General features: G+C 37.3%; 1 protein-coding gene across 1 annotated transcript in view; it reads right to left on the reverse strand.

The window, feature by feature from the left end:
- Positions 1-103: 103 nt before the first annotated feature.
- Positions 104-14,906, reverse strand: part of frmpd1a (FERM and PDZ domain containing 1a) — a 35,218-nt gene continuing 20,415 nt past the window's right edge. The window contains exons 4-17 of the mRNA XM_082164576.1: positions 14,674-14,837; positions 12,846-12,948; positions 12,646-12,691; positions 11,315-11,419; positions 10,590-10,685; positions 10,176-10,301; positions 9,548-9,667; positions 9,305-9,441; positions 8,401-8,524; positions 7,925-8,017; positions 6,770-6,952; positions 6,506-6,650; positions 4,875-5,948; positions 104-4,670 (exon numbers count right to left, since the gene is read on the reverse strand). Of these exons, the coding sequence (XP_082020702.1) occupies positions 1,999-4,670; positions 4,875-5,948; positions 6,506-6,650; positions 6,770-6,952; positions 7,925-8,017; positions 8,401-8,524; positions 9,305-9,441; positions 9,548-9,667; positions 10,176-10,301; positions 10,590-10,685; positions 11,315-11,419; positions 12,646-12,691; positions 12,846-12,948; positions 14,674-14,837 (5,188 nt within the window). The 3' untranslated portion in view covers positions 104-1,998. The remainder of the gene's footprint in view (positions 4,671-4,874; positions 5,949-6,505; positions 6,651-6,769; positions 6,953-7,924; positions 8,018-8,400; positions 8,525-9,304; positions 9,442-9,547; positions 9,668-10,175; positions 10,302-10,589; positions 10,686-11,314; positions 11,420-12,645; positions 12,692-12,845; positions 12,949-14,673; positions 14,838-14,906) is intronic.

Here is a 14,906-nt window from a genome sequence, read left to right on the forward strand (position 1 = left end):
GTCATATTAAATATTAAACAAAATTAATATTACTTTTGAAAAATAGTTCAAATTAAATCATATCAGTAATCTAATAAAATGTTATTTATTTTACATGAAGTGTGCTGTCTCATAGGGGCTTCTGTGTTAAAGTCGGCATGAAATGAAATTCATCATATTTTCTAATCAAATGCATGTTATTGATCTCATTGTGAACAATTCATCTGTGCATGTTTCATAAAAAAAAATAAAAAAAATTGTGATGTTTTATTAGAATATCATAACTGGACTTCTTTCTGGTGACGTATGCTGGATTTCTCTGCTTAAACCCTGCCATTTCAAGCTTGCATTTTATCTGTCTCCACTTTTGTGTGCAATGCACACATCTCAAAACAACCGAAGCATAGAACCAAATCCCTGCCATATATTTTCAATAATCCCTTTACACTTGGATGTAGGCTACGTCACAATATGAAAAAAAGAGCTTCAGTTTCATCACAACATTAAGATCACTTGACTAACCAATTAGCCTACCATTCACTTTACTTGGGCAATCCCAATTAGATACTTTCCCTCACTGAATAAATCAGTCTCAGCTGACAGGGAATATCACAATCGCACTCTGACTGAAAACTTCTGCTTTCATGAGTTTGCATCTGCAGCTAAGCTTCAGTGGTAAATCCGTCAGCGCAACATAAATATAAATTCCTGGCTGTACCGTGGCGTTGATGCAAATATATGTTGGCATTGATATGGAAGAGAATAGTGTGAAGTCTTATTAATAAAACAAACTTCTCCAGTTGTTTAGAAGTCATTTTAATGGGGGTGAATGCTGCATTACAAAGCTGGTTTTCATTGTTATAACCATTCATTCACTCACTGGTCAATCTTTCAATCATGCTTTCATTTTTGCATGCATCCCACTATTTCCAATGTATACAGTATGTCTATGGCTTACAGCATGCCCTATAAGAAGAGAGTGCATGGCAGCTTTTTGGTATTCAGACACGTACTGGACTGGTAGGTAAATTACTTGGCTATTAATTTATACATTTATATTTTCTCAAACTCAAATTTGTAATTTTCCACTCCTGTCACCTTTCAACCATTTTCTACAATAATTTGATCATTGTATGATTATGTGCGCAGTGTTTTGTGAAGACTAAAATATTTTAGGGGGAGGAATGACTAAAAAGGTATAACTTGTCAGTGAAAAATAAATCAATGGCACCAAAAATGATACTGTTATTTCTCCACAAAGATAATCTAATGATCCAAATAATACCCCCCCTTATTAAGCTGTAAAGCATATGCAAAAGTCAATGTAAAGTCTTTTGAATGAATCTGCATTCACTCTGCAAAATCATTCATCCGTAGGCTTTGGTATATTTCTCTAAAAGAACATGTAACATTACTGGCAACTCAAGTAAAATATTGTTTGTATTAGTAAACATTTATAACCCAGGTGATTACTGCAGAAAGCTTTCATAACATTCTCTAATAGACACTAGGTATTGAGAAGAGAATACTGTATGTGCATAACATTGGTGAGGAAGCAAGAGAGAGCAATTATGAGAAAGATAGCAGAGAATGTTGGAAGATACTATGGAAAATCCCTGTCTATGCTTTCCTCATGAAGCAGAATAAATAACTGACAACCATAGTACAAAGACAGTTATAGTTTAGAATTACATTCAATACTAAATACTTATACCCAACATACAAATACTGCAAAACAAGCTGTTTAGTACCCTGTTTAGAAATTCTGTTCTCAGTACATTTGTCATTTTAGGCTAATCCATTCAATACATTTAAATGGCAGGTTTTATGTTTCTGTCTGTATGTGTGTGAGTGTATGTATTAGTTTATGCTTATTACTGGTATGACAGTGACTTTGGACACTGCCTCAATATTAATGTTGTATATCTCAACAAGTTTATTTAAACCACATTTGAGTTATTCTGACAGGTTTCTTGCGATTTTGGGGGTGGGGGACTACTCAATGTAACAGTCCAAATGTCAAAGGGCAGTGAGAGTGCGAAAGAGCTGGGTGAGGCAGAAGACTGAGGTTGTCAGTGCAGTGCATTGGCGAGCCAGGAGTTTAATACTCAGATCATGACAAGTCTTCCTTTCGCTAGCACTTCCCACAAGCTCTGCCGCCCGAGCAAAGTCTTGATAAGTTTTTGCAACATTTGCTAGTCCTGTAAGTGCTTGGACATGGCGCTCCCTGCATCGCTGGCAACTAGAGAAACATAAGCATACAATTGTCAGCTGTACCAGTGAGCGGAAGCTTTCAGACAACGATTGAAGTGTTTCCTCTGGCGTCTGCCCAACCCTGACCACACGCTGGCATCCAGCTAAAAGCCCCCGAGCCTCTGCATGTAATCGCCTTTTGTTCTCTGAAAAGTGAGCCACACAGGTATCCCTGGGGTGCTCGTGGACCCTATCTTGGTTCTTTATAGCACCAGCAAGAACACTTAAGATGGTATCCACATCCCTTTGCAAAGAAAGGAATCCTGTTGGTGGTAGGGGATACCGGCGAGTCAGCAGTGAAGTCATGATATCTCCATGGGGGTTCGTTAGGAAGCAGTTCGGAGCATCCAGGGGAGACAGAAGGGGACTGAGCTCTGTAGATGACGAAGCAGGCAGTACTAGATGAGGGAATGATGGCAATGGAGAAGATGGAGAGAAAGATGCAGGGGATGCAGAGAGAGAGGAAGGAGGGACAGATGTCGGCACTGTATCCCCTGTTTCACCCTGGCTCGTTCTGCGGGAAAACTCATAGACAGTGAGTTCATCATCGAAGCTGGCACTGTCAAGAACTCCACTGAAACAGTTGGTGTATACTGTCTGGCAGACCTCTAAAGGTGTCTGAGCACTGTCCATTACAGTGTCACAACCCATAGCCAGTACTGAGCTGCAGCTAAGGTCTTGTTTCTTATGTTGATTGGGGCTGGGCAAGGATTGTGGCTGGGCTATGGTAGGTTTGGACTGGCAGTTTGTGAAAACCCCACAGCTAGACGTAAAGTTTTGGGGAGTTGTGCTTGAGGGAGGGCAGCTACATTCTTGTAATCCACTGGACGTTACCACCCCCCAGGGTCCGTTTAGGTTTTGTGTAGTAACCACTACAGATGAGGGGCTGACTTGGAGAGAGTTGTCTGCTTTGGAACACAAGGGGGATATGTCTAATACAGAAAACTCTTTAGGTTCAGTTTTGGCTTTATGCTGTCCACATGCTTGAGGACTAATATGGCTGACCTCTCTTATCTCCTCAATGACTTCAGTTACTTCTTCAGATACTATGGTAACCACTTTTACCTCTGTTACTTCAGGAGCACCTACATTCAAGGTCACATCCTCAGTTACTTCTTTTGCTACCTCAACTTCATTTCTTTGTAGTTGTGTTTCTGAAAGTCTTCTCACAGGCTTAACGTTGCCTCTGCCATTAGAACTGGCAGTTAGCATTTCCTGGGAACGTGATAAGTAGAGAGGAAGGCTCTGGATCTTTCCCCGCAATGTTGAGGCAGAAAGTTGCCCAAGGATGCCAGATGAACAGGGCGGAAGAAGGAATCTCTGGGCTGGTTCATAAGAAGGAACACCAGAAGACAGTTCTTGGATGGAAGCGTTACAAGAATTGTCAGTTTCATCAGATTCTGGTCCTACGACTCGCTGGGAAAATAATTGTCTTGATGGGCAATGTGGTGCACCACTGGCAAAGTAGGCAGACATGCTTTGACTTCTTGTCCTTTCTGTTGGGCCCACTGAGCATTTTCCCATCCCAGATTCTAGATATACAGTATCATCATCCTTGTCTATATTAGGGCTTGTGGTGTATGATATACTCGGGAGATGGAAGTAGGGTAAACTTGATGGGGATATCTGGCCTAGTCTTGGCAGTGAACTGCTCTTTTGGGTCACTAATCTGGCCTGGGATGAATCCTCTGTTTGTTTGGTTACATGGTCATCTCTTTGACCAAATAAAACACTGCTATCACACTTTCCTCCAGATATATCAAAGAACAAGTGGCCTCCAAACAGTCTCTCAACAAGACCTCCAACTGCACCCTCCTCCTCATCATCTCTGCCATGGTTACTGGAACTACCTTTGTCCTGTAGGTCCATGCGGGAGCGTACTGCTACTATAGTTGGCGATACTGAAGACATTAGCTCAGAGACTGATTTGAACTCCATGGAATCTGGTTCCATCTCTATAAGTTGCTGTTTCCGCTGATATGCTTTGTTTGAGTGTCCCACTTGTGTATCAGTAGGATTATCTGGTCCTGATCCATTGACTTTGGATGGGTTGATGGGTTTTGATTCCAGTGGTGATGGTTCTCCTTCAGAATCGGTCAGAGATGAGACTGTCGGACATGGACCTTGATCTGAGCATCCGCCATCAAAACATGCTATTTGTCCAGCACCATAGTTGACTGATAGAGAACCATAGCTTGGTATGCTATTTCCATAGCTGTTATCTAATTGATCCTGTTCTGGGAATGATACCAGGGATGTGTAATTTGTTTCCATAAATGAGCGACGCTTTTTGGATCTTTTATTGAAATTTGAAAATTCATCTTGTGTAATAATTTTTCCTTCCTCCTTTTGTTTCTTCTCTAGACCCTCTGCTTCTTGTTCACTGACACAGATGCCAATCCCACCAAGGCTTATGGTGCTTGGCTTTGCAGAATTTTCTATAAAGAGAAATAGCAGCAAATACACATGGTAAGTATTTGTTAGCAAAACTCTACATCACTATTTTGGATATGATTTTTTATGATTTTTTTTATGAGTGCAGATAACTACTTTTTCATATGATTAACTAACTTCTTTATCTTCTACAACATTTGTTATAATAATTTGAGAACATTTCATAGAGAATCTTCCCTACGTCATACCTCTTGTCATCGTACTTGAGGAGGGTTCTTCAGGGGATATGAATCTTTCCTGAGCGTCAAAGAACTCATCATCTGAACTGCTGTCTCCAAACCCTGGTGGAGGTTGAAAAAGTGGCACTGTTACTGTCTGATTTACTTCCCTTCCTTCCCGATCCGCTTGTGTTCCTATAGGACCTGGAGGAGAGAGAGGTTGTGGAAGGCTGCGGGCACTGTCAGGGGTCACATTGGAGCAGATATTGTAGTAGTGTCTTGTGTCTCCTTGTTCAAAGGTGAACACATAGTCTCCAGGAGCGGGTAGGGCGGTTCCAGGACATTTTGCAGGTGACCTCTTTTCATGTTTTTCAGTCTCTGGCCCCAACTCCTCACAGTCCTCCTCTTCACTGGCTGCAGGGGGACTAGGTAGACATTCAGCAATATTTGAGAGTGCAGCAAAGCAAAAGAATTGGTCAATATCAGACTCACAATGGGAATCAGCAGAGCACAGGTCACTTTGAGAATGGGAATCTTTGCTGTGCAGTTGCTGTGGAGACAATGCTGGTGAATAGCGGTCTTCACAGCAGTAAGAGTCTTTCACTGGTAAATGGCATGGGCGTCTGGTAGAGAAGTAGGTCATCAGGTCGTCCTCTTCTAGGGCATCTATAGAGTCACTGGACATGCTGGTCATGAAATGTGATTCAGTTTGGTATGAATCAGATGCTTCAGATGAAGGGTCATCCACAATGATGATACACTGAGGTTGTTCAGGCTTTTTCTCTTGCTCTTTGTCTTCCTTTTCTGTGCCTACTCTCTCATCATCTGTTTCTACTGTCTTTCCATTATAACCATGTTCATGGATGGTTTCTTTATCCTCTTCCTTTTCCTTCTTCTCAACCACCTCCTCTTCTTTGCCTCCTTCCTTCTCCACCTCTTCATCTTTTTTATTGTTACTTTGTGTTTTTTCAGTTCCCTCTGGTAGCTTATCTCTGGGTTTAACTGCTGTTTTGTTGCTTTTAGCAGTGCTAGCAACATGAGTAAGGAGAGCATCCACATCTGTGTCTGAGTCGTCAGAGTCACTGCCACAGTGTGACACATAACCTACACAAAGGCAGAAGCAGAGATAAAATTCAGATAAATTGCATTGTGAAAATATCCTTTTTCAAACATGCAAAAACAGTAATGTGATCACATTGTCGGCCTATCATACCCCACTCTCCTACTCGCGGTTAGTTCCAGTCGTGTTTGTCACTAAACTGTAACCACCTTTTTTTTTTCATAGTAATGACATAAATGTCATATTCCTTTTGATTTTATAGACACTAGTAAGATGCAAACGGTTTTCACTGTTAAAGAGTCTATCTAATATATCACAACTTGCTATTTTTAGAATGTTGTTATAGTATGTAACCAGTGTGGAGTGGAAGTGGAGTTCTGGGAATTTGCCTGAAGCATGGAAGATTTTTTGTTTTCTGCATTAGACTAGAATTTGCATTGATAATGTTAGGATTGATAGTGTTATTTTTTTGGCTCTTTAGAAATGCCTTTAAAAAAATCTTGAAAATCCTACCACATTCTAAAATTCTGTTTTTAAAATAAAAAATGTAATGTTTCATCAGAACAAAGAATTCAGTAAAACAGACAAATAGGTTGTATACCCTCCTCTGCTGATATGCGGTGGCTCTTTGAATTAGTTGACCAGGGGAACACGCAGATCTGGGGGTCCACAAATAGTTTGCAGTATCCAGCAACCAGACACAATAAATCTTTTGCTGCCACTGACTCCATCAGCAACGTTATTGGCTGAAGACAGGAAAAGTGTGACCAATGTGAAACAAAGTCAGAGCAGAGAGTAAAAAGAAAGGTTTATACTGAGTGTACGTATATGTAGATGGAAGTACAAGTGCATGGTTATTGTTTACCTTTATATCCTGCAGGTAGATCTTGACCAGACTAACTCTGTCAGACTCGGGTAATAGTTCCACTCTGGTAATGCAGCTGAATTCAGTTAGTGTGGTCATGATGCTCAATTTATGGTTGATCACCTGACTCACCCCATACTGAGCTCCCACCAACAAACTCACCATTGACTCTCTGTCCTGCAGCTAGTTAAATAGAGAAAGAGCGTACAGTATGTGATAAAGCATGTGATATATGCAATGGACAGCAGTGAGAAAACCAAATAAACCAAAAAGAGAAACCAAAAGAGAAATATGTGAACATTTAATCTCATCTTTGAATAGTGCTGTTATTGATTTGGATCAAGAAGTTAAAGATATTTTTCTAAAGTGTATACAGCTGCATCAATAAAATGTAAAAATATACTACCATTCTAAAGTTTGGGGTCAGTAAGTAAATAAAAAATCAATGAGGCATTACGTTGACAATAAGTAAGGGTGCATAAAGCGACAGTCAATACTTATAAATTGTTACAAAAATTACATTTCGCATAAATGCTGTTCTTTTGGACCTTTTTAATTCATTAAATGTATCACGGTTTCCACAAAAATATTAAGTCGCGCAACTATTTTCAACTGTAATAATAATAAGAAATGTCTGCATATTAGAACGATGTCTAAAGGATCATGTAACACTGAAAAAAATAACAGGCCATAATTCTGCTTTGCTGTTTTTAAATATCTTAACATAGAAAACAGTTGAATTAAATTGTAATAATATTTCACAATTTTGCTGTTTTTAATTTATTTTTAATCAAGTAAATGCAGCCTTGTTGAGAATAAGAGACTTTCAAAAACCTGAAAAAAACCCAGCCCCAATCTTTTGAATGACAGTGTAGAGTAAATACATTTTTTTGTGGTGTAGGCAGTGAATCTAAACTACTGGTCTGACTGGTGGAAAATTGTATGACTGAAGAGAGCATGTGCAATGTAGGTCTTTGACTGTCCAAAGTGGCATTTTGGTGCTGATGTGTGAGTGGTAGCAATGCGGATGAAAGATGTAAAGCCATTGCATGTGTAAATGCAGGTGGGGTACATTTAATGGCTTTTTTTTTTTTTTTTTTTACAGCAATTTTATGGATTTCATGTCTGAAAGTGGATATTAAGTGCATCTCTTACCATCATAGTTGCACTAAAAGCCTTTCCTCCATAGGACTTGAGTTCAGACATCTCATTCAAGTAGTTCAGTCTAGCACGATTCACTGAGATCACCTATGAAAACACCCATGGGAAATAATGTAAATACACATTGTACTGTACTTCACTAACAAAGAATACCAAAATATTCATGTTTTGAGCACATCTACCATGGGAATGCTATGGTATATTTTTACATGCACCATGATATTCTTTAAAAGTAAAAAAACAAAACAAACCAAACAAAAAAACATGATAAATGGATATAGTGTTATTCTGTAACATGGCATATGTCACGATACTATCTAAAACCATCACTGTTCTATGGCACACAGTATGGGTTATGTTTTTTTATTTTAGAGTTACAGGTATACTGTATACTATGTACTATGTACATGATTTACATTTTTCCACTCAATGCTCAGGACAGAACACATACAGTATACACATGCACACACCTTTTGCTTTGGCTCCTGAGATAGAATCTTTTTCATGTGGTAACTGATGGCTTTCTTCAAGTCCTTCTCTCTCATGTTTCGCAGTAAGGTGTGGGACACAAAGCTTTCAATACCCCACTCCTTCCTTCAGACAGAAAAAGTACAGACAGAATAGTTTGATGACCAAGGTAGCATTTATTTGATCAAAAATACAGAAAAACAATAATTGTAATGGTTATGTACTGTTATGTCTTGTTATAGTTTTTCACTCCGTTTGATCTGTTCCTGTTTGCCAGATTTCCTAGTTAGTTAATTAATTTCCTAGTTGTTTGTTAATTAGTCCCACACACCTGTTCTGATTACGTTTCCTCCTGTTTATAAGACCTGTGTTTCCTCTTCGTACAGTATTGTTTATGTTAACTGTATTCTACTCTATTCTGATTCCTCCTACGTGCTCACATTGTTTATTAAAAGACTCTTTATTTAACTTGGATTTTGTGCGTGTTAGTCTACACGTTACAATAATATTGTTAAATATTATTACTATTTAAAATAACAGCTTTCAATTTTATCATAATTTTTCTCCAGTACTTTACATTACACCAATCTTCAGTCATATGATCCTTGAGAAATCATTATGCTGATTTGGTGCTCAAGAAAGATTTATTAAATCGGTTGTGGAAACATGATTAGAGAATTTTTTTTTCTTAAATAGAATTATTTAATAGAATTAAAATTTTGATCAGTTAAATGCAGCTTTGCTAAATAAAAGTATTTATTTGGAAAAAAAAGAACATCTTACTGACCCCAATCCTTTGAATAGTAGTGTACTTGCTAAGGAGGACAACTAGAAAATGCACCAACAAGTTTTCGTTTATTATTTAAAATAGCATGGACACTCATGTGTAAGTGTGTGTGTACTCACATCATGGCCTTCAGAGGTGTTTTAAGAGATTGTCCACTGCTTGCTAGTTTTTCCTGTACAAGTAGAGCAGCCAGTCTGAGAGCTGTATTACATTTCATCTCCACTGCAAACCTTTCCTGCAATACATCACTCACACTCTACACACATACACACACACTATTAAAAACAATCTAAAATCAATCTGTGGCGATATTATTATTACTATTTAAATGCCTGTATATACACACATATACAAACGCACACCTGTAAGTATAGATACTCAAAGGCCACAGGATCTTCTTTGAGCATGCTCTTAAAGTCTCTCGGCAGAAAACAGACACGAAACAGACACCTGTAGTCGTGAGTCTCCTGCTTTTCAGCCACCTGTCACATATACACAGAGTGTTAGATGTATACTGTATGTGAGTGAAGAAAGAAGTAACTTAACTCTTTAAAGGAACATTTTCACCCAACATGTAAATTCTGTTATTATTTACCCATCCTTGTGGTGTTTTAAACCTGTATGACTTTGCTTTTGCTGTGGAACACAAAAGGTGATATGAAGAACATATTCTTTTTAATGTATGGAAAGTGAAAGGGGAAAAGGACTTTAAAAAATACTTTGTGAAAGTATCATAAAAGTGGTCCATATGCAAAAGGATTTCTGGAGTCAAATGACAGCTTTGTGTAAGAGTTTTATATCTTGACTTTCAGCCCGCATCCTTATTCACCTTTATTACATGGTATATTACGAGGTATATTCTTCAAAAAATTGTTTGTGTTCCAGAGAAGAAAGGAAGTCCCACAGGTTTGTAACTACATGAGGATGAATAAATGATCATTTATTGATGTGTGTGTTTGTTTGTTTTTTTTCTTGTGTTTGTGCGTGTACCTTTTGAATAATCTCTTCCTCGTGTAGTAGATATAGTTTGCTGATGCTGTATTGTTGTTCAAGTACCAGAGAGAAGTGTTCGATCCGGGTGATTGATAGTTTCTCCTTCAGAGTCATCACTATGTCCTAAACCGTGATACATTTTTTCAGGATTGTTCAATTCAAAAGAGCCCCAGTTTTTTAAAAACATTTGATCAATTTAATGCATACTTGCTTTAATTTAATCTTACTGACCCTAAACATTTGAATGGTAGTGTATATAGCATTTCCAAAAAGTCCCTAATACTGCGATTGGATCATGCATGAAATTATCTAAATTATCCAATAAACATCATAAAAAAGCAAAATAATTCATGCTGACTGAAAAATAAGGCATCACATAACAACAGACTACAGTAGAAATGTCTAAAGTACCTTAACAGTGGTTTTAGATTCAAATTTAAAAGCCTTCGTTTGGCCATTCTCCAGATAGACCTTCAGAACATTGGGCAGGAACAGCAGAGAGTTACCCTGGGGGTCAAAGGTCAATATATGTTCAATATATTGTAGCAATGGCAAAACAACTGCCTGTTTCAACAGTGTTTAAACAATTCTAGATAAGCCAGGCAATATTATCAGTCTCATTATCACATTAAAAAAGATTAAGCACTCAAAAGGCTGCATACAGCAAAGATAAAACAGCTTTATCACTGCCTTAGTCATGTGGTGTGCCTGATAATGGGTAATTTTAATTAGATGTTAATTAAAAAACATCTTGGGTCGAGGGAAATGAATAGACTCACGGCACTCCACCTAAAGGAACAATTCACTGAAAAATAATGACAGAATTTTTACTTTTAGGTTAACTGTGCTCTATCTATTTTAAGGTGCTCTATCATAATCACAATTGCAGCTATCCTATACACCATGTCAGCACAGTTACACAGAGATTATGATTAATGGTTAATTGAATAATTAATAAATAAGTGCTAAATTATTGACTAAGGTTTTTCCCAAGACTGGGTAGACTGCCAAACCTCTCCCTCTCAATGCCTCTCTATTGTTCTACATCTTTTGTTCATATTCTCTCGCTCTTATTTTCTTTATCGCTTATTCAATGTGAATACTAAAATGGCATGAATGAACAGAATGTGTCAAACCTGTGAGTGACCATTGACCACCACCTCCTCTGCAAACCTCACTTTAACAGGGTTTGACTTCAGCTTGGCTCTCTTCTCTGGAGTTATGAAGGACGACTTTGGCCCCTATGGCACAACCATAATGACAATCAGCACAAATATGGATCTGTTTGAACTTCAGTGACATATTCTTTCAAAAAACATTCATTGCAGAATTACACTGGCATTTGCATTGACTGTGACATTTACTTGTCACTAAGAAACATTTATTATTTCCAAACAGAGTGGCATTAAAACATCCTGAGATCAAACCATCTGTATTTCCTCTTTATGACCCTTACAAAAAAGGTACTGTGGTGGTACCATGCTACAGGAACTGTATAAGAGAGCAATCATGGGACTTTAATATATATCATGGTACTGAATGATTACCGTATTCAAAGAATGCAATGGAATTATCATGGAAATATCATTATACTTTTTGTGTGACCTAATTGAAATCGCATTAACAAAATAAACCAGGGGCTTTTCTCAAACTTTAGCCATTTACATTATAAGGCATGTTTTCGAAATGAAATTATTACGTTTTATTTGTCATTGTACTACAGCCGATTTAAAGTATTAATTTATTAATTATAAAAGTTAATAAAAAAAATTTCAGTTAAACACAAATTAATTTGTATTGCATCATTCGGAATAAACATTCTGAATATTCTTGTTCCACTCCTTTGCAGCCCATGAATAATTGTATATTGTCACGAGCTGTGTCTTAAGTTTAATTTTCTTGGACTTTTAGTTTGTTTCTCTTCAGTTACCTGTTCCCTTTGTTCTTGTTTCCTGCCAGCTATTAGTGGTCATGGACATTCATTAAATCATCTCACCTGTTTATTATTTAGTCATCATCACTGTGTATGTAAGTTCCTCTTTGTGCTCCATTCATTGTTCTGATATTGTTCATGCTGTTTTCTTGCCTTATTCATTCCTGTGGTTTACCTGAGTTTGTTTTATTTAATAAATACTTTTGTTTTGGAACCATTTGCATCTTTGTCATCTTCATCGGACCTAAACATATACAGTATATACTCTGATGCTTTGTATTTAATAGGTTTACTGAAAACTGAAAGCATAATCAAATTAGAATTTTTTTTTAAATAAATTAACACATTTGTAGAGATTGGGACATTGGGAGATTTGTAGAATTTGTATTATTCTAATAGTTATTTATCAAAAAATACTTTTTGGTCATTTCCGCCGGCTGCCATAATGCATAACAACACCGCATCCTCCTGCCATGCCCCAATCAGAAGTAACAGTTTGTGTGAGTCTCTAACTATATGCACACATACACTTACCACAGTATTTCTCAGGACAGTCAGTATTATGGTGTTCTGACATTCTCTATAAATAATTGAAAAAGAGTACAACAGAATTAGTGGTGCAGATAGCTAGAGCCAGAAGATACATTTGGCACATGAAAATGATCTAAAATATCTGGGAGCCCAGATACAGCTGATTTTGTAGTTTCACATAGACACTCTTACATGTCGCATACCTGATGATGTCAGCAGCTTGCTCAGTAGATAGATCATCAACAGCAACATTGTTTATTTTGAAAAGTTGGTCACCAGGGACAAGCTTTCCATCAGCAGGGCCTCCTATAAAAACAGACAAACATACACTGTAGCTGTCAATCTGTTTACAAGATTGTCTTAATTATGCTGTAAGAGAAGGAATGTTTGAGAAAGAGTGTTTATGTCATCCCATTTGGCTGTGGGGTAACCAGATGGCATCAGCCATTCCAAGAGTAGGGTTTCCTGTAGACATTGCTCCATGTGCCAAACCAGTCAGCCAACATGTTGCTGTCATTGCAGGCAATACATGCACATAGCTGCTTGGCCACATTTCAACCTTAAACTTATGTTCAGAGAACATTTATAAAATGTATCAGTTTTTAAATTGCTCTATTAAAGATTACAGTTTTTAAGGTAACGCATTTCAATGCATTAAAGAAATAGTCCATCCAAAAATGAAAATTCTGTCATCATACTCCCCCTCATGTTGTTTCAAACCTGTATGTCTTTCATTCTTCTTTGAAACACAAAATTAGATATTTTGAAGAATGTGGGTAACTAAACAGTTTTGGTTTCCATTGACTTCCATTGCATGGACAATAAATACAATGGGAACCAAAATGGTTTGGTTATCAACATTCTTTAAAATATATTATTTTGTGTTCAGTAGAAGAAAGAAATGCATACAGGTTTGGAACAACATGATGACAAAATTTTCATCTTTGGGTGGACTGGTCCTTAAACTAACATGAACTAACAATGAGCAATACATTTTTATTAACCATTGTTACTGTAACTTTAAATAAAAAAGTTTATGTTCACAGTGCATGTTAACAGATACACATTTTTTATCTTAAAAATGTACAATAGTAAATGTTTAGATTAACATTAGCTAAGATTAATAAATGCTGTAGAAGTATTGTTTATTGTTAGTTTATGTTAACAAATGAAACCTTATTGTAAAGTATAACTATATATATATATATATATATATACTATATAAGGGATCATATACTGTACATATACACTAGTAGATTTATCTGCAAAATGCACTACAAAAATGTTTTAGAGTCAAAAAATATTTCATAGTGATTTTTTAGGTAACTACCTTAAATATGTTATTTTTGTGGATATAAGATTTATTGTGATTTGACTCAAATATATTCTAATAATAAATATATCACTGCAGTATCCTTTTTGCAGTAATGGAACCTTTTTTGTAGCTAATGCACTATAACTGTTTTATCGATTTTCATGAAGGGCTTGTGTGCTGTATAATCAAAATTTTACTTCAAAATGTAATTGACCTCAGACCTGCTCCATCAAATGGCTCAACAGACCAAAGCTGCGTCTCTCAAAAGCATCGTAAGCCATTCGCACCAATGGTCTCTATGATCAACTTAGCTTCTGATGCTTTTGAGAAATGCAGTCCTGGTCATCCACTTCTTATTACGATAACATCTTCATGGAGTCCATGGGCATTTTCCTGCCAGCAAGCTAATCTAGAAATGATCATTGTGGGATTATTTCAAAATAAAATCTAATGGATTAAAAAATCGCCAAAAAGCATAATCTCGTTTCTGAATTGTATGGCCAACGGTCCCCTGCCTGCTACCCCTGTGAGTGTTATTCATAAGAATTTGGAAGTCCCACAGTTGAGCTCTGGAGTTAACCAAGGCCACCTGGCTAATATCTAGTTCTTAGCTTCAGTGCTTTCATTACATGTGAGGTGGATAATAAAGAATTATGAAAGAGCCTTACTATTTGACCTGATGAATATTTTTAGAGATGATTGTGGGTGTAATGTACCTTCTGTCACGTCCAGCACCTGGGGTGGAGTGTGTGTTGATACAGTGAAGCCATGGGAGTTAAGGGTGGGGTCAAGTGGGATCTTAACAGTGACTCTAATTGGACAGCTCCTCTGATCCTGGGAGCCATTGTCAGCAACTTGCCCATCTTCTAACACACGCTCGCTATATACAGACAGAGAGGGAAATGGGTGATGCTATTCGAACACAATGTACAAAAAAGAAATGTAAAAG

The sequence above is a fragment of the Leuciscus leuciscus genome (genome assembly GCF_965113295.1).
Source record: "Leuciscus leuciscus genome assembly, chromosome: 3".
Lineage (NCBI taxonomy): Eukaryota > Metazoa > Chordata > Actinopteri > Cypriniformes > Leuciscidae > Leuciscus > Leuciscus leuciscus.